Source organism: Arvicanthis niloticus, chromosome 1, assembly GCF_011762505.2.
Source record: "Arvicanthis niloticus isolate mArvNil1 chromosome 1, mArvNil1.pat.X, whole genome shotgun sequence".
Classification (NCBI taxonomy): domain Eukaryota; kingdom Metazoa; phylum Chordata; class Mammalia; order Rodentia; family Muridae; genus Arvicanthis; species Arvicanthis niloticus.
This window is the reverse complement of record NC_047658.1, coordinates 113837342-113855583: the sequence shown is the minus strand read 5'-3', so window position 1 is coordinate 113855583 and position 18242 is coordinate 113837342. Positions and strand designations below refer to the sequence as shown.

General features: G+C 47.3%; 1 protein-coding gene across 3 annotated transcripts; it reads left to right on the top strand.

Annotated features, from left to right (window-relative positions):
- Positions 1-4163: 4163 nt before the first annotated feature.
- Tsga10ip (testis specific 10 interacting protein) lies at positions 4164-17156 on the top strand. Of its 3 annotated transcripts, none has more exons than XM_034523023.2 (8): positions 4164-4364; positions 5465-5604; positions 5686-6386; positions 6559-6706; positions 11041-11211; positions 16061-16160; positions 16359-16477; positions 17006-17156. In XM_034523023.2, the coding sequence occupies exons 1-8, from the start codon at positions 4170-4172 to the stop codon at positions 17139-17141; spliced, it is 1710 nt and encodes a 569-aa protein (XP_034378914.2). In that variant the 5' UTR covers positions 4164-4169; the 3' UTR covers positions 17142-17156. The 3 variants fall into 3 exon arrangements, 2 of the variants coding, with proteins under 2 accessions (XP_034378914.2, XP_076771652.1); XM_076915537.1 differs by having other exon boundaries at positions 4181-4364; positions 16359-16518; positions 16560-17156; XR_013104795.1 differs by having other exon boundaries at positions 4181-4364; positions 16061-16559.
- The last annotated feature ends 1086 nt before the right edge of the window (positions 17157-18242 follow it).

The following is an 18242-nucleotide window of genomic DNA, read 5'->3' as shown; positions in this document are numbered from 1 at the left end:
GTGCTTGCCACCAAACCTTATAACCTGAGTTTGACTGCCAAGACCTGCACAGTAGAAGGAGAGAAGTGACTAATGAGTTATCCTCCAATGGTCACACGCATCCCAGGCCACATACCCCACCCTATACACACAGAAGACAACTAAGTGTGTAAAAGTATAAGAAGTCTCCCCTTGACCAGGGAGCGTGTTTTCGCAGGTGGAGTGCTTGTCTACAATGCCTGAAGCCTTGAGTTCAATGTGCAGCACCAAATACACTGGGCATCGTGGTGAGCATAAGTCATCTCCATGCTAGAGAGGTGGAGGCAGGAGGATCAGAAGTTGAAGTTTATCCTTGTCTATATAGCAAGTTCAAAGCTAGCCTGGGCTACATGAGACCCTTTCTCAAATACATACATACATACATACATACATACATACATAAATCCAACTTTAATTCATTCCTATTTCTGACAAAAATGAAGGTTTCAAAAATGGCAAAAATATGGATCATGTTGGGGCTGGAGAGTCAGCACAGAGGATAAGAGCACTGGCTGTTCTTCCAAAGGACTGGGGTTTGGTTCCCAGTAACCACATGGCAGCTCATATCTGTAACTCCTTTTCAGATCCAGTGTTCTCTTCTGACCTCAGCAGGCACTGAATTCATGTGATGCACAGATATACTTGCAGGTAAAACAGCCATACATATAAAGTAAAAATGTCAATCTTCAAAAAATTTTCAAAATAATTAAAATGTGGCACACACTTACAGTTCTGTGCTTGGTGCCTGGCCAGGAGGATCAAGAACTCAAAGCCAGCCTGGGCTACACATCAGGAACCCTGGCTACACAACAAGAACACCTCTCAAGAGCTGGGTTTGGTGGCACACACCTTTAAACCCAGCACTTGGGAAACAGAGGCAGGCAGATTTCTGTGAGTTGGAGAGCCAACCTAGTTTACAGAGAGAGTTCCAGGATCCAGGACAGCCAGGGCTACATAGTAAGGCCCTGTCTTGAAAAAAAAAAAAAAAAAAAAAAAAAACCTAAACAACAAACAAACCTGTCTCAGGCAAAAATGGGATGGACATGGAAACTTCTGCCTGTAATTCCAATATATGAGAGGTGGAGACAGGAGGTCAAGAGTTCAAATCCATCCTCTGCTACATATAGCTTGAGGCCAGTCTTCAAAACATAAGACCTTTCCTTTAACAAATAGAATAGTTTCTATGATAGTTAATTTAGGGTATCAGTTTCACCAGATTAAGGTGTCAATAGAGAACAGATGCCTCCAGAAAGTAGAACATGAGTCTTAGTAAACTAAGTGGGGAGATGGGCCTGGCAGTTGATGGCGTCCTCTAACTGGCTGAAGCAGATGCAGGAAGTACACTGGGCTCTCTAAGAGCTCAGGCAACTTCTGCTGCCACCAGAATTCCGGGCTCCTGGGTGGCAAGGTGGCTGGCTCAGCAAGTAAAGGCACTTGCTGCCAAGCCTGAGGTCTGAGTTCAATACTCTGGAAGGACTCCCAGAGTTTTGTTGCCTTCTGACCTCCAGACACATGCTGTGGCGTGTTGGTGTCCCCCCAGGTACATACACAATAACATTTAAAATTAATAAAAAGAATGAAAAGAACTCAAGTCTCTCTGAGCTCTGGGTCAGGGAGCCTCGGGTTCTCAGGCCTTTGACCATGAACTGAAAGTTCCAACACTAGTTTCCTGGCTCTAAGGTCCTCAACTCTTTCTGAAGCCACACTGCTGCTGGTATCTCGGGACCTCCAGCATGAAGACAGATGACCTACCCTGGGACATCTAAGCCATCAGAGTTATATGAGTTAATTCCACAAATAAATCTCCTGTCCTATATATCTACACACCCTATTTATTCTGTCTCACTGAAGAATGCTAACAATACAGGTGTGCTGCATAGCTTTATATTAACTTGACACAAACTAAAGTCATCTGAGAGGAGGAAACCTCCACTGAGAACCTGCCTCCATCAGACCAGGCTGTCTGCAAGCCTTTAGGGCACATCTTAATTCATGATTGATGTGGGAGGGCCCAGCCCATTGTGGGCGGGGTCATCCCTTGGCAGGTGGGCCTGGGTTCCTACATTGGGGAGCAATGTAGGAAACAGCGCCCTCTATGGGCTCTGCAACAGCTCCTGCCATCAGGTTCCTGACCTGCTTGAGTTCCTATCCTGACTTCTTGGATGATGAACTGTGATATGGAAGTGTAACCCAAGTAAACCCTTTCCTCCCCAACTTGCTTTTTGGTCATGGTGTTTTACTGTAGCAATAGAAACAGTAAGATGGCAGGCTTGTTCCTTTTTCCTTCCTTCCTTCTTTCCTTCCTTCATCATTTTTATTGTATAAATAAGTACACTGTAGCTGACCTCAGACACACCAGAAGAGGGCATCAGATCCCATTACAGATGGTTGTGAGCCATCATGTGGTTGCTGGGAATTGAACTCAGGACCTCTGGAAGAACAGTCAGTGCTCTTAACCACTGAGCCATCTCTCCAGCCCCAGGCTTATTCTTTTAATTGAAAATTAAATCATATTTTGAACTTTATTTTCTTTGAAATTTTTATTTTTAATTGAAAATTAAAATTGTATTTGGCCAGCGGCTACTCATTTGGTAATTCTATGTTCTTTTTCTCTTCAAGCCTCAGTGGCTCAGTGGCAACTCCCAGCCACTCCTCATGTGCTCTCCCAATTATGAAGTGAACCAGGAGTTCTCAGATCCAATAGACCCTACATGGCCAAATCCCTGAGTCTAGAGAGGTTTAAAATAGTCACATGCCAAAGAACAGCACACATAAACAAAATTTTAATTGAGGTGGAAACATTTCTAGAAAAATGTGGAATGCCCAAATTGCCACAAGACAGCACAAACTTTAATAGATCCAAAACCAGTAAAGAAAAGGTGTAATTTAAGATTAAGTGTTGGGGGCTGGAGAGATGGCTCAGAGGTTAAGAGCACTGACTGCTTGCTCTTCCAGAGGTCCTGAGTTCAATTCCCAGCAACCACATAGTGGCTTACAACCATCTGTAACCTATGCCCTCATCTGGTGTGTCTGACAGCTACAGTATACTCATATAAATTAAATAAATCTTAAAAAAAAAAAAAAAAAAAAAAAAAGATTAAGTGTTGGACATGGTGGTGCAGGCCAATAATCACAGCACTTGGGAGGGAAAGCCAGAAGATCAAGTTCAAAGTTATCCTCGGCTAATGTAGAACTTGATGCCACCCTGGGCTATATGAGACACTGCTTAAAGAAACAAAAACCCTCCTACAAAGCAGTATGCAAAAGACTAAATCTCAGTGAAAGGGTTGGGACTGAGATGAGGGGCTAGGGCTAGGGCCAGGGCCGGGGCTGGGCTCAGTGGTGAGTGTACACTCAGTAGTCCTGAGGCTCTGTATTCCAGTCCTAGAACCAACAAAACCAAGCAAGCAAGCAAGCAAGCAAGCAAGCAAGCAAGCAAGCAAGCAAGCAAACAAACAGGGGATGAGGCTGTGGAGATGCCTCAGTTTCTATACAAGCATAAGGATCTGCGTTCAATTCTCTGCATCCACATAGAAAACGCTTAGCACTTGCCTTTAATTCCAGCGTTCTTGAAGCAGAGGCAGGCAGAGGTCAGTCTGTTTAAGGACAGTCCGGTCTACACAGTGACTTTTAGGCCAGCTAACTAGGCTACATGTGAGACATTGTCTCAAATAAGCAAAACAAAACAAAATCCATAAAATGCTCAAAACAAAACCAAAGTACAAATACAGGCTCATTAGGCTCAGAAAAACAGTAAGGCTGAAGCTCTGTCAGTCTGAGTCTGAGCAGCTTGCTGCCTCTCTGAGGAGCACAGTAGCCTGTGGCCAGATCCTGCCAGGGGGCTGAAGGCAAGCTGAAGGCAGGCCGCAGGCCATGGCCTGCCTCAGGCACCAATGGGGCATTTTCACAGGACCTGAGGGCCCTTTGAGATGACAAGTTCTGATATCCCTTCAAAAGCAGATGGACAAACAGAGGCTTAGAGAGGTAGGGAGGTTACACCAGGTCAGGTAGCAGGGGCAGAGACAAGCACGAGGCAGTCTTGGGTCCTGGTGAACACAGTCTCTGAAAGGAGGCCAGCATAACACGCCCTGGTTGATCCCCACCTAGGACTTCTTGCTAGAGTCATTCAGACTGGTCACAGCCTGGTTGTCATGGTGATGGCAGAGAGGGCAGTTCCAGAGCTGGCAGGCAAGGATGGGAGAGGACAACATGCCAATATGCTAAACACTGACCAACTGTTGGTTAAGGCCATATCGGAGAGACCAAGGCAGAGCACAGAGCCCTTGGTTCCAGGGACACCTACAGGGCTGTTCCGACTCCTGTCAGGCATCTCTGCGGAGGAGCAGGTGAGGGAGGCAGGCCCAGCTGGGGAACTTCAACCGCCCAGTGGCATCTTAGGCCAGAAGAGGCCAGCCCTAGCTTAGGCTCTTGAGGAAACATGAGACTGGAGCCCAGGTCCTGGTAACAGTTAGGAAGGCCTGGGCCAGGGACCATAGAGGACGGATGGAGCAGTTTGGGAACACTACAGGGAGGAAAGGAGTTTAGGGAAAGAAGAACCCTTCCCTGCTCCCACTTCTGTTGCACTAAGTCCAGAGCCCTGGGTGACATCCAGAAGAACGTGGGCTTTGGTTGTGGGTGGTTTGGCTTGGTGTTTTTGGGTGGCAGTGGTGGATGGTTTGTTTGGCAGTCTCCTACCAAATTATCTGATCTGAGCTATCCTAGAACTCACAACTCTCCTCTCAGTTTTCCTGTGTATGTGGGGTTACAGCTATGTGTCAACATACCTAGACATTTTTCTAAATTTAAAGAAGTCCAAACTAGGCAAGCTGGCACAGCCTGTCATCCCAACACTTGGGGTGTAGAGGCAGGAGGAACACTTCCTGTGGCAGAGTTCAGTGGTGACAAATTTGGGATCTTCTAACAGTGACAACATATGTGGGTCTCAGTCCCGCCACTCACCAGCCATGTGACCTCTGCTCTTTGAAGTGCATGAGCCTAACTCTGCATGATGTGTGACAGCAAGCTCAACCCGCTCAGGGTTGGGGGAGGTTACAAATATGTAAGTGCCTAAGGTCTGGGGCCCAAGAGTCTGCAGCTCCTTAGTCATCTGTGTGTGTGTGTGTGTGTGTGTGTGTGTGTGTGTGTGTGTGTGTGTGTGTGTATGTGTGTGTTGTGCATGTGGAGAGCAGAGAACAACAGGTAGGAGTTGCTTCCCAGGGACTGATTGAACTCAGGTTGCTTAGTGGTAATTGCTTTTACCTAGTGAATCACCTCCCCAACCCAGGTCTGCAGCTCCTGCTGTCTTTAACAGAAGAGGTAGTGAGTGATCAGTAAGTTTTAGAGGCAGCCACAGCCTGGACAGGATGTAAAGAGAGGAAGCCCCCTGGAGGTGAAGAGTGTTATGGGAGGCTAGTCAGAGCTACCCTCTTTCCCTGTCCCTGCTCAGAGGCGCCTTGGGAGTGGAGACAGTCTCCAGAGTCAGAGCTGCCAGCTGCAAAGATCTTACAGTGCAGGGCAGACAACAAAGAAAGAACGAAAGCCCCGAAGGCGGAACAAGAAAGGACATGGCTCAGCTGAGGCAGAGGAGTAAGCTGCTGGGCACGGACTGGAAGGTGCACTGGGGACCAGGTGGACCCTCATTCTGACTTCTTTCTCCTCCTTCTTCAGTCTCTTCAGTCCACCTTCTCGGAAGCCTTCCTTCCCTTTCCAGTGGGCCTGGGAGAGCTTCATCATAGATGGCCAGGCTCTGCTCCAGTCAAGTTCCTCTATGGCCCTGGGCCATCGACCCCTGCTCTTCCCTCCAGCAGCCCCCCAGTGCAAGCCCAGGCACAAGTCAGTAGCTAACATCTCAGAAGATCTTCGAGCCTGCCATAAGATGGAAGTGCAAAATCTGGGGAAAAGATATCAACCAGGGGCCTGGGCTAACCTTTCCCTGCCCCTGGGCAAAGCTGAGAGCCAAGGGCTAGAGCAATCCAGCTTCTGGTCATCAGGGAAAGGGTCAGGATCAGAGTCTGAGGATATCTCAGAGGTAGAAGGCCAGAACAGTGAAGAGGCCGAGAAAAGTCTTAGCCCTGCGGAACTGCCCCAGCTCCCAGGGCAGGGCTTGATCTTGGAGGAGGAATTGATCTCAGAGGTGATGGAGGAGGAAGAACACAGTGACCCCAGCGGGAGAAAGGGCAGTTTTGTCAATAAGGGGAGGAATTCTGGAGAGAAGGGCTTAGAAGAAGGGGATTCGCAGAACTGCAACCAGGGAAGCGGCTCCAACAGCCTCCGAAAGCCACAGAAGGTGACCTCGAGGGCCAAGGACTTGAAAGGGCCCTGGGACCTGGAGCGGCTACACAGGCAGTTACAGGAGGAATTGGAATGTGGTTAGTACTGTGGGGAGGCCTGAGGTACCACAAGCCTGAGAGACCTGTGTTCAGACGGAGGGGTGGGGTGGTGGTAGAGGCTGGGGTGGGCTAGGGCTTGTCTGGATGCTGGGTGAAACTGCCCAGGGATCCAGGAAAGAGTGTGATCCAGACCTGATCTTCTCATGGAAAGGTCCCCAAAAGCAGACTTGGAAGGCGTTGCGGGCAGCTGTCCAGGCCTCTGCCAGGAACAGGAAGACCTCTGTCTTGGGAGATGATGAAAGTTTCTTGTCTGCTAACTTCCCTAATCGCACCTTCCATAAACGACAGGAGGCCACCAGGTGAGGACAAAAGAGGAAGGGGAGCAAGAAGGAAGGGGAGAGGACAGAGGGACCAGTTTTACAAATGACAGTCTTCCCAGCTCGCTCATGCTCTTGCCCATTCACCAGGATGTCTGACCATCCACCCATCTATCGTGATAAGATGGTTCAACTCTGTTGGCACATGTCACTTTTCTTTTGTTTGTTCATTTTCAAGACAGGGTTTCTCTGTGTAGCCCTGGCTGTCCTGGAACTCACCCTGTAGACCAGGCTGGTCTTGAACTCAGAGATCCACCTGCCTCTACTGCCCAAGCATTAAGATTGCTTAAGGTGTGCGCCCTCACTGCCCAGCTAACACACCACTTTTCATCTCTCTCTATTCTCTTATTCCTCCATCCACCCTACTAATGTAGCGTGTATCGAGTGTCTACTCGTACGTCTTCAGGATGGGAAGGAGGAAGATTTGGGCCAGTCCTAAGAAGTTCAAGGTCTATAAAGGAAGATGGATGGTCAATGTCTGTTTAGTTCCACAGTTACTACACTTGGGCTAGAGCAAGAGACCATAGGCTCAGAGAAGCCGGGAGGCAAGGAGGCAACTACCAGCCAAGGGATGATGGTGTGCCAGTATGGATGGAGAGAAGAGTACCTACTCCTGAGTTCTCATGTGTGTGTGGTACTGGAGATCAAGCCGGGTCTTGGGAATGTTAGGCAAATGCTGTATTATTGAGCTATGGGCTTAACCCTGAGACCTAAAAAGATTATTTATTTTCTATTTGTGCAGGCATGTGAGTACCACAGCACAGGTGTGGCTCTTAGATGACAACTTGAGGGAGGGAGTTCTTGCCTTCTACCATGGGGTTTTGAATTTATGTTGTCAGTCTTGACAGCAAATGTCTTTACCTGCTGGCCCAACCCTGAAATTTTTAGAGTCTAATTTAATGTTCCTTGAGGAGTGGTTAGAAGTAGTATGTGAGGGAGGGGCAAATTCAAATTCATTCAGCATTATTATTATTATTTTATTTATTTATTTATTTTAGATGAGAGAAGGTGGTTGAGGCATGGTCTCATGTATCTCAGGCTGGCTTTGAACTTACCAAGCAGTTGGCGCTACCTTGGGTGGCACAAGTTTTTGCTGCACCACTTTGGCTCCCAGCTGATGCACTCAGCACCCACCCAGGAGCTATCTTTGGATCCTCGAATGAAAGACACACACACATTATCTTACTTTTTAAAATGCCTTGGCTACTTCAAAGGCTGGGCACTCCTAAACCTTCCCCTGCTATCCCAGGCCCAACTGGGGAAGTGGCCAGTGGCCAATTAACCTGAGTCATAGCGAGTCTCCTGTTCTTCTCTGTGTCCTACCTGCCAACTCTAAATGTCCTGCCCCACACCCAGCCATTGGCTGTTGGCATTTTTATTAATCAACCAAAAACCAACTGGGGACAAGGACCTTTAGCGCTTGGACATGTACATGCTTCGCACACAGGAATGTCAGAAGAGGGCATCTGTTCCTGGGTACTGGGAATTGAACCTGGGTCTCTAGAAGAGCAACGAGTTCTCTAAAGCCCCAAGCCATCTCTCCAGCCTCTCTGTACTGTTTTTATATTCCCACTACGTATAAGGGCCCGTTTTCTCCATATCCTTATTGACAGTGGCTATCTTTTGTCAGTTGTTTGTTTAGGAAAATCCTTGCTGGGCTGGAGAGATAGCTCAGTGGTTAAGAGCACTGATTGTTCTTCCAGAGGTCTTGAGTTCAATTGCCAGCAACCACATGGTGGCTCACAACCATCTGTAATGGGATCTGATACCCTCTTCTGGTGCATCTGAATACAGCTACAGTGTACTCATATAAATAAAATAAATAAATAAATCTTAAAAAAAAAAAAAAAAAAAAAAAGGAAAATCCTTGCTATTTAGCCAGAACTACCATGTCTGGTACTAGCTATGTTCCTCAACTGGCACAGAACTTTCTGTAATCCTCCTGCCTCAGCCTCCCAGGTTCCAGGATTACAGGTTTATATCACCATGCCTGATCTTTTGACTATTTTATTTTTTAAAATTTGTTTTGTGTGAGTATGGGTATCATATGCATCATGGTAGGAGTTGGTTTTCTCCCACCACTTTGAGGCAGGGTCTCTCTTGTTTCTGTCAGAATGCTATGTACTTTAGGCTCCCTGGCCTGTGAGTCAAACCTATCTCTGCCCCACTTCTCATCCTAGGAATGAAGGGATCGCAGATGTGCACACCGTGGCTGGCTTTTTACATGGTCCTAAGGCTTGCACTCAGGCGTGTGTGACAAGGCTCGCACTGCCGAGTCTCCCGTCTCCCAGCCGCTGTTTCCCAAGCGGGTTTTCTTACTGGCATTGAGTTCAACTGTCATCTTTTGTCAGTGTTTGTTTGCAGATGCTCTTTGTTTCCTTTGCTATGTAAAGACTTCTAACTTCCTACAGATATACCAAAAATACTAAAAAAAGGCGCTGCCCAGGCCAACATCCCAGAGCGTTCCCTTTTCATTCCCGGCACTTTTCTGTTGTTTTGAGACAGGTTTCTCTATGTAGCCCTGGCTGTCTAGGACCTTCTCTGTAGACCAGGCTGTCTTGAATTCACAGAGATCTGCCTGCCTCAGCCTTGTGAGGGCTGGGACTGAACGTGCATCGCCACGTGAGCTCCTTGAGCACGTTTACAGTTTCCGGTTTTATGTTTAAATGCTTCACCCACTTGAGTTGTGTTTGCATATTGTATGGAATAATAGTCTACTGAAATCCTTTTAATAGAGACAGCCAGTTCCCCCACACACTGATGGGGACACTTTCCTCCACAGTCCTTTGCATCTTTGGAATTTTTGTTTGTTTGTTTGTTTTTTTTGTTTGTTTTTTTGTTTTATTTATTTATTTATTTATTTTGAGACAGTGTTTCTCTGTGTAGCCCTGGCTGTCCTGGAACTCACTCTGTAGACCAGGCTGGCCTCGAACTCAGAAATCCACCTGCCTCTGCCTCCCAAGTGCTGGGATTAAAGGCGTGCGCCACCACCGCCCTGCATCTTTGGAAAATCAATGCACCATTTATGAGCCTTGCATTCCAGCCTGTTAGTCCATCCATCTGCTTTTTACTCAGTGTCATGTTTTGATTACTGATTATTGATGAAATCAGGGCATATGATATTTCCAGTTCTTTCTGTTAAGAAGATTTAAAGTGCTGGGCAGTGGTGGCACACACCTTTAATCCCAGCACTTGGGAGGCAGAGGCAGGAGGATTTCTGAGTTCGAGGCCAGCCTGGTCTACAGAGTGAGTTCTAGGACAGCCAGGGCTACACAGAGAAACCCTGTCTTGAAAAAAAAAAAAAAAAAGATTTAAAGCCCAGTGTGGTGGTGCAGTTTGTAATCCCAGCACTCTGCAGGTCCAGGCATGAGTCAGAAGTTTAGGGTCATTCTCAGCTCCATTCAGCTCCATGAAGAGTTTGAGGCCGGCCAGGGAGGAAGAAGTGAAATGAATTAAATATGCATCCAGAGATGGGGGTTCCTACAAAGGAGATGGGGTAGCCAGGGAGAAATGACATTTCAGCAAACATATGACTGAGGAGAAGAAACTGGCCATGGTATCTGGGGAAGAATATTCCGGTTTGTCTAGTTGCTGTTCTGTTAGCCACCTTTTGCCCACTTACTCTTCATAGATGAATCCCTTCAACATTTTAATTCTTTCCCACGCATTTATCCATCTGACTGACTGACTGTCTATCCGAAGATGCCTCAGGCTGTTAGGCATTAACCCAGCTGCTGTCAGGTAAAGTGGTTAGAGATCTGGCCCTTTCTCAAAGACAGCTGCTGGAGAGGGGATGTGAGCAATGCAAAGGCTCCCAGGCTGTGATCTGAGCTCCTCAGGGCTTGGGAGTCCGAGGCTGCCCTGGGTCAAATGTTAAGAACTGGCTGTCAGCTGGGAGGTGGTGGCACATGCCTTTAATCCCAGCACTCAAGAGGCAGAAGGTAAATCTCTAAGTTCAAGACCAGCCTGGTCTACAGATAGAGTTCCAGGACAGCCAGAGCTACACACACACACACACACACACACACACACACACACACACACACACAAACTCTGTCTCAAAAAAAAAAAAAAAAACCAAATTAATCAAACAAAAGAAAGAAGTGGATCTCACTGCTGAATAGTAAGTAGGAAAAGCCTTAAGGCTGGTTGCTCCATAAAGCCTGGCTTCCATGACAAATGCCATTTGTTTCCCAGGACTTGAGCTTTCCCATACTTCTCACAGTCCCTCACCTCTGGATTACATGCTCCTCTATGCTACCTTGGCCTTCCCTGAAGCTCCTGATCCCCCAAGGACATCCTCCTTTTCTCACCAGAAACCTGCTGCGGGCCTGGGAACAGCAGCAGATGAAGGAGAAACAGCAGGCTGAGATCCGCAGAGCTCGGGAACACCATGTGCAGCAGCAGGTGGCTCGGTGTCTGGCAGCCTACACACCCGGAGGAAACAGAGCGGCCTTGGGTCCTCAGCGCAAACTAGAGGAGCTGAGGTAGGAAGCCAGGCTTTGGAGGGCAAGGCAGGGAGACTGTGCTGGGAGTCAAGCTGCAGGACCTCACAACAGGCAGGCCAGGCCACTCAGCTGCATCTTACAAATGAAGATGCTGAGGCCCCTGGAGAAGGGGCGGGGTCAAGATCATTCAGTTATTAATAGTAACCCATTCAGATATTATATCCTTAAGCCCAAAGTATTCTGCACACAGTCATGATTTTAAATCTTACCTTTGGTTTTGTGGTGCTAGGTGTGCTTATTATAAAAACTGACATGGTTGGACATGGTGGTAAACGGTTTTAATCCCAACACTCTGGAGGCAAAGGCAGGTAAACTGCTCTGAGTTTGAAGTCAGCCAAGGAGACCCTGTCCAAAAAAATAACTGTTGAGACGTTAGAGAGATAGCTAAGTAGCTAAGAACACCTGTTGTTCTTACAAAGGACCTGGGTTCAGTTCCACATGGTGACTCATAACCATTTATAACTCCAGTTCCAGGGAATCCAACATCTTCTTCTAGCTTCTGTGAACACTAGGCACAAATGTGGTACACATGCACTTACACACATACAGAGTAAATACACACACACACACACACATATATATATATATATATATATACACAAATATATATGTACACACACATTTATATATTATATATTATATATTATATATTATATATTATATATTATATATTATATATTATATATTATATATTATATATTATATATATTAAAAATGTTGAAGATTTTACAAATAGTTGATGCCCACTGCAAATTGTCCCAGGGGCTCCACTCCTGGAGACAGTTAGCAAGCATGGCCAGCTGGAATAACGTGTTTCACTAGCCTTCCATTTTTACCACCCCTCTCCCCTTTTTTGAGATAGGATCTCTTTTTTTGTTTGTTTGTTTTTTTTTTTTTTTTTGAGACAGGGTTTCTCTGTGTAGTCCTGGCTGTCCTGGAACTTACTCTGTAGACCAGGCTGGACTCGAACTCAGAAATCCGCCTGCCTCTGCCTCCCAAGTGCTGGGATTAAAGGCATGCGCCACCACCGCCCGGCCTAGATAGGATCTCTTTATATACCCCTTGCTGGCCTGGAACACCATATGTAGAGCAGGCTTTCACAGAGATCCTTCCAAGGCAGCACTATGCCCAGCTCTTTTTCTCTTTTGAGATATGAACTCATCTTGATAGTCTAGGCTGTCTCGGAACTCACTCTATGGACCAAGTTGGCCTCAAAGGTATAGTGATCCTTCTACCCCCAAGTGCCGATTATAGGTTTGTACCACTAATCTCAACTTAAGACTATTTCTTGGAAGCAAATTCATGAATCAAACAACTCTCTCTAATGGGCCATGAATTAGGTAGTACCAATACCCACCTACAACTACAGAGGAACAACTAAGGCCCTGAGAGCAGAGAGCTTAAACAATTCGCCAACATCTGAAATAATCTCTGGCAGTTGTTAGATTACCTGCTACACTGTCTGAAGGTTTTAGTGCTTGTTCTTCAGTGAAAGGACACATGAAAGTCTCTGCAGTGGCTCCACCTTATGATATAGGTAGTATGATTAAGTGCAGTCATTTAAGCCATTGGCTTGAGGCTGGCAGTGGTGACACACACCTTTAATCCCAGCACTTGGGAGACAGAGGCAGGCGGATCTTTGTTTCAGGACAGCTAGAGCTATGCAGAGAAACCCCCAAACCCAAAGCAGGCAAGAGAGTTAAGTCCTGACCTGAACACCTATGGTTCCTGTCCATCACTGCCTGCCTTTGGCTCATGATATGTGGAAAGAGGTTTCATGGGGTGCAGCACCCAGCACCAAGGACTTGGCAGGACTCATTATATTTCGAGACAGAATTTCTCAATGTAGTTCTGGGTGTCCTAGAACTCACTATGTAGACTAAGCTTTCCTCAAACTCATAGAAATCCTCTATCTCTGCCTCCTCAGTACTAGGATTAAAGGGGTGTGCCACCACGCCTGCCTAGCTCAACTTTATAGGTAATTTTACAGAACGGTGTCTTCCAGGGACACATTTCTCTTTGCTGGGCACTGTTTTTTAAGCTCTTTTTTTTTTAAAGTATGGGTATGTAGGTCAGATGACTATCTGCAGGAGTTAGTTCTCTCCTTTCACCACGTGGGGCCTGGAGACTGAACTCAGCTCCTGAGGCAGAACAGTAAGCACTTTCACTCACTGAGCCATCAGGAAGCACCCTCACCCCACCCCATTTTTTCTATAAAGTTCCAGTCTATTTTTTTTTTTTAAGATTTATTTATTTATATGAGTACACTGTAGCTGTCAGACACACCAGGAGAGGGCATCAGATCCCATTACAGATGGTTGTGAGCCACCATGTGGTTGCTGGGAATTGAACTCAGGACCTCTGAAAAAGTAGTCAGTTCTCTTAATCACTGAGCCATCTCTCCAGCCCCTCTATCTATCTATCTATCTATCTATCTATCTATCTATCTATCTATCTATCTATTAGATAAGTCTCATTCTGTAGCTCAAGCTTCTCAAATCTGTGGCAATCTGCCTGCCCCAGCCTCCCAAGGGTAGGGATTACAAACAGCTGCCACGATACCCTGCCATTACTGGGACTTTAATAAGAGATAAGCATAAGGCCCATCCTCTAGCTGACAGGTACGAGAGAGGGATGCTAGAATCTTCTTACCTCAGGGTGAAGACACAGGCAGACCTTCCGGCCTGGCAGGGGCAGATGCCAGAGAGAAACTCTTCTCCATGAGAAGGTTTGTTCAACTTTACCAACTAAGACTAAGTGCTGTCCAGGAGGACAGGCTCCGTAGAATGGACTCTGTGGACACTGTGGCAGAAGGAATGTCATACCATACTTTGGAATGACAGGGCTCATATCTATTGGCACAAGTATTTTTTTGTTTTTTTGGCATGAAACTTCAAGACACAGACTTTCTAACAGAAATAACAAGATATCCAGCAAGAATTGGGGCATAATGGTGCACACACCATTGCCAGTCTAGGCAAATTGGTGAGCTCCAGGTTCAGTGAGAGACCCTGTCTAAAGAATAAAATGGGGGGCACAATGGCACACACCTTTAGTCCCAGCTCTTGGGAGGGAATTCCAGGCTAGCCTGGCCTACATAGTGAGACTTTATCTCAAAAAACAAAACAAAAACTATACAGTAAGAAAAATACTGTCTTGCATGGGCTAGAGAGACTGGCTGCTTTTCCAAAGGTCCTGAGTTCAATTCCCAGAAACCACATGGTGGCTCACAACCATCTGTAATGGGATCTGATGCCCTCTTCTGGTGTGCCTGAAGACAGCGACAGCATATTCATATAAATAAAATAAATAAATCTTAGCCAGGTGTGGTGGCACATGCCTTTAATCCCAGCCCTCAGGAGGCAGAGACAGATAGATCTCTGTGAGTTCAACACCAAGCCAGTCTACACATCAAATTTCAGGCCAGGCCAGGCCAGGCCGAGCTGTACAGTGACAGCTGCACAGCTGTCTCAAAACAAAAACAAAACCCCAGAAGAATGGACAAAAAAAGAAAAAGAAAAATACACAGGACATTATGCAAAAGGCAGAGTCCTAATACAAGCTCATGACTGCCTCTACACTTGTAAGGAAAGGCTCTCAAGATTGGTGAAAACTCTTCTTAATGGAGCTTGTGATCCTGGCATGGTTTTTCCCAGTGGATTTTTTTTTCTCCTCCTCTAGGGAGGAAGGTTCCTTCCCTGGTACCTGGCCAAACATGAGAGGACTATCCCACAGGGGTCCAACATACATGCCTGAGAGCCTGGCACAAGTTTCAGGTTTTGTCTGGTTATCCCTTTCATCTTGTCTGGGTTCTGCCACTCCATCCTGGACATACCTTATGTGCTGTAACTGACATGCCTGTCCTGCAAGGAGGTCAGAAGGTAGTGTTACCCTGGGCTAGTTGAGCAGCCATGTTGTCTCAGGTTGGCCTAGAAGTATATAGCAGAGGATAACTTCTGATCTTCCTACTTCTGCCTCATGAGTGCTGGGACTGCAGGCATGTACATCACATGGAGGGAAGGAGCTCGTGCCACAGCACTAGTATGGAGGTTAATGGACAACTCTGTAGGATCTGGAACTTAAACTTGCCAGCCTTAAGTGTGGCAAGCACCTTTACCTGCTGAGCTATCTAAGTATCCTCAAACCGACTTTTATAAACAGGAAAACTTTCTCCAGTGCAGCCCAGATCTTTGTTTGTTTGATTTCTATAGCCTCATTATGTAATCCAGACTGGCCTATAATTTACTCTGTAGTGCAGGTTGGCTTTGAGTTCAGGTAATTCTCCTGCCTCAGCTTCTCAAATGTTAACTACCAGACCCAGCTTTGGGAGATGTTCTTTTATTTGCAATACTCTTTGTTGGTTCCTATGTCGTCTTCTAAGCTGTCTACACAGAGAAGGCACAGGGTACCTGGGAGCACTGCCCAACCCCTGCTGTAGTGAAGAAAACTGGACTCAGAGCTAAGCCTCCCCAGGTCACAGGCTCCACCGGATCCTCAAAGGGCAACAGGGGGAGAATAAGGAGGTTTACAAATAGAGAGGCTGTGGAAGCAGAGGGTCAAAAGCTAGGAGGACAGGCTCCCTCCTTTGGGTGTGTCCAGAAGGTTGGGCAAGCCCTGAATGCACAGCCTAAATCTGAGACAGGTGGGGCCAATATCCCCCACCCTGGTAATCCCACCCCAGAAACACAGGGCTGGAATGGGAATAAAATGGCTCTGTAAGTGTCAGGGAAAACTTGTATGTTAATAAGCTTCAAGGAAGACTAGTAGGCTCCAGCCCGGGGAGTGTCTATGTTCAGTGGCCCAGACGCCTGTCTTGTCTTCCACACAGGCGCAAGGAACGACAGCGTTTTGCTGAGTACCAAGCAGAACTCCAAGGCATCCAGCATAGGGTGCAGGCCCGACCCTTCTTGTTCCAGCAGGCCATGCAGGTGAGGGCTAACCACTGTCCAGGTGCACCACCATCACCACCAACGGAGCTGCTTCGACAAGTGTGTTGTGAAACAAAGTCGGAGTGGGTTCCTATCTGTACCCCCAGAAGGCTTGGGACCCCTTTCTTAATAATCTAAACCCCACAGTAACCCCAGCAGCCTTGGTGAAGGTTAGGAACCTGTCTTTTCTCCCGTCAGACCAATGCCAGGCTCACAGCAAATCGGCGCTTCTCCCAGGTGCTGTCAGCATTGGGAGTAGATGAGGAACAACTGCTGGCTGAGGCAGGCAATGCAGAGGGCATCCCCCGGAGACACAGGTGAGGCGGGGCAATGCAGAGGGCATCCCCCGGAGACACAGGTGAGGCGGGGCAATGCAGAGGGCATCCCCCGGAGACACAGGTGAGGCGGGGCAAGATGCCCTTCCAGGGTTCTCCATGTCACCCAGTAAGGGGGGCCAGGGCTATTGTCCCCACCTTCCAATGAGACCAGAGTAGGACCTTACTTGAGGACACAGGAATAAGCAGTAAAGCTAGTCTGAGACTCTGAGCAAGATATGCCAAGCAGCTGGTGACATTGTCACCCTTCAGGCTGTCCCTTACACCTTAGAGTAAGTAACCTAGTACTGAGCAGAAATTATAAGATTCAGTTCACAGTAAAACAAACAAACAAACAAACAAACAAACCCCCCAAACAACTGAGACTTGCAGGAGGGGGTGCCACCTTCCAGGGTCACACAGCAACTAAGTATAGGACTTAGATTTAGACCCACAGGGAAAAAAAAAAGGCTGCCTTGGCCATGAAATAGGGTGCTGGGGAGCCCATTGCCCTCTGTCTGTGTCTTTAAGGAGCTACCGGGCATTTGGAGCAGAAATGGAGCCCTCTTCTCAGAGTCCCCCAAAGACTGAGCCAACCAGCAGCCAGCCTGGAAGACTCCCCTCCCCAACCCTGGACCCAGAGCACAGTCCCCAAGAGAAAAATTAAATGCTTTATGGCCAAGTACATTGTGAGATTTCTGAGAGGAGTTGCTGTGAGTTGGAGATAGGTAGTGCCTATGGCCAAGATTGAGCTGTTTCCCCTGTACCCTGCAAACCCAGGATGCACCTTAACCTCAGCAAGCATGCTGTCTCTGCTACTGAGGAGTGGGACACCTGGAGACGAATCCACTGACACCTTTCCATGCATTCTCCACATATCTGGAGACCTAGAAATCTTAGTGAACAGGACCCTGCCTCTGAAGATTCAGTCTTGGAACGAACCTTTAAAGGAGCCCATCCCCAACACCAAAACACATCAGAGATGTGCTACACCCGAAGCCCAGAGAGGAGCAACGACTATCAGAACGGGGTGTGTGAACCCTTAACTTAAAACCCCCTCTCCTCGCTGGGCAGTGGTGGCGCACACCTTTAATCCCAGCACTTGGGAGGCAGAGGCAGAGGCAGGTGGATTTCTGAGTTCGAGGCCAGCCTGGTCTACAGAGTGAGTTCCAGGACAGCCAGGACTACACAGAGAAACCCTGTCTCGAAAACAAAACAAAACAAAACAAAGCAACCAAGCAATACAAGCAATCAAACAATCAGAAACCCAGGAAAAGGCTGGAAAAGGCATGTAATCCCAGCCTGGGCTACATAGTTAACAGGCCAGTATGAAAGGAAAAAAAAAAGGTAGGAAAAGCATCGTACGTGCACAAATGTGCCGAATTAGCACTCAAGCCTAGAGTGGTCATGCAGGCCTGAAATCCCAGCACACGGGAGGCTGACAGAGGGAGGGACTGTGGTGGGTTTGAGCCCAGCCAGGGCTAACTAACAAGTGCTGAGCCAACCAGGGATATATAGACCTACCTAAACAAACAAACAAAACTAAACAAAACTAGAAACAAATAATGATAATAAACTAGCACTCAGTATCACCGGGTTTATAGTCACAAATTCATAGAGCTAGTTAAAAAGGCCTAATCCACCTCACAAGGCTTGGCCTCTGGAGCTGGCATCTCGAGCAGGAAGAAAACCAAAGTATTTTCCAACACCGCACGGAGGCCCGGCACCGGGGAGCCTACTAGGACAATCACTGGGGAGGGGGGGTGCC

What these genes read in the sequence shown, in the direction of transcription:
- Tsga10ip (XM_034523023.2), top strand. Translation starts at nt 4,170, where the DNA reads ATGGTGATGGCAGAGAGGGCAGTTCCAGAGCTGGCAGGCAAGGATGGG. An exon ending in GCATCTCTGCGGAGGAGCAG is followed by an intron (nt 4,365 to 5,464) that starts GTGAGGGAGGCA and finishes GTCCCTGCTCAG; the next exon opens with AGGCGCCTTGGGAGTGGAGA. An exon ending in GGCTCAGCTGAGGCAGAGGA is followed by an intron (nt 5,605 to 5,685) that starts GTAAGCTGCTGG and finishes CTCCTTCTTCAG; the next exon opens with TCTCTTCAGTCCACCTTCTC.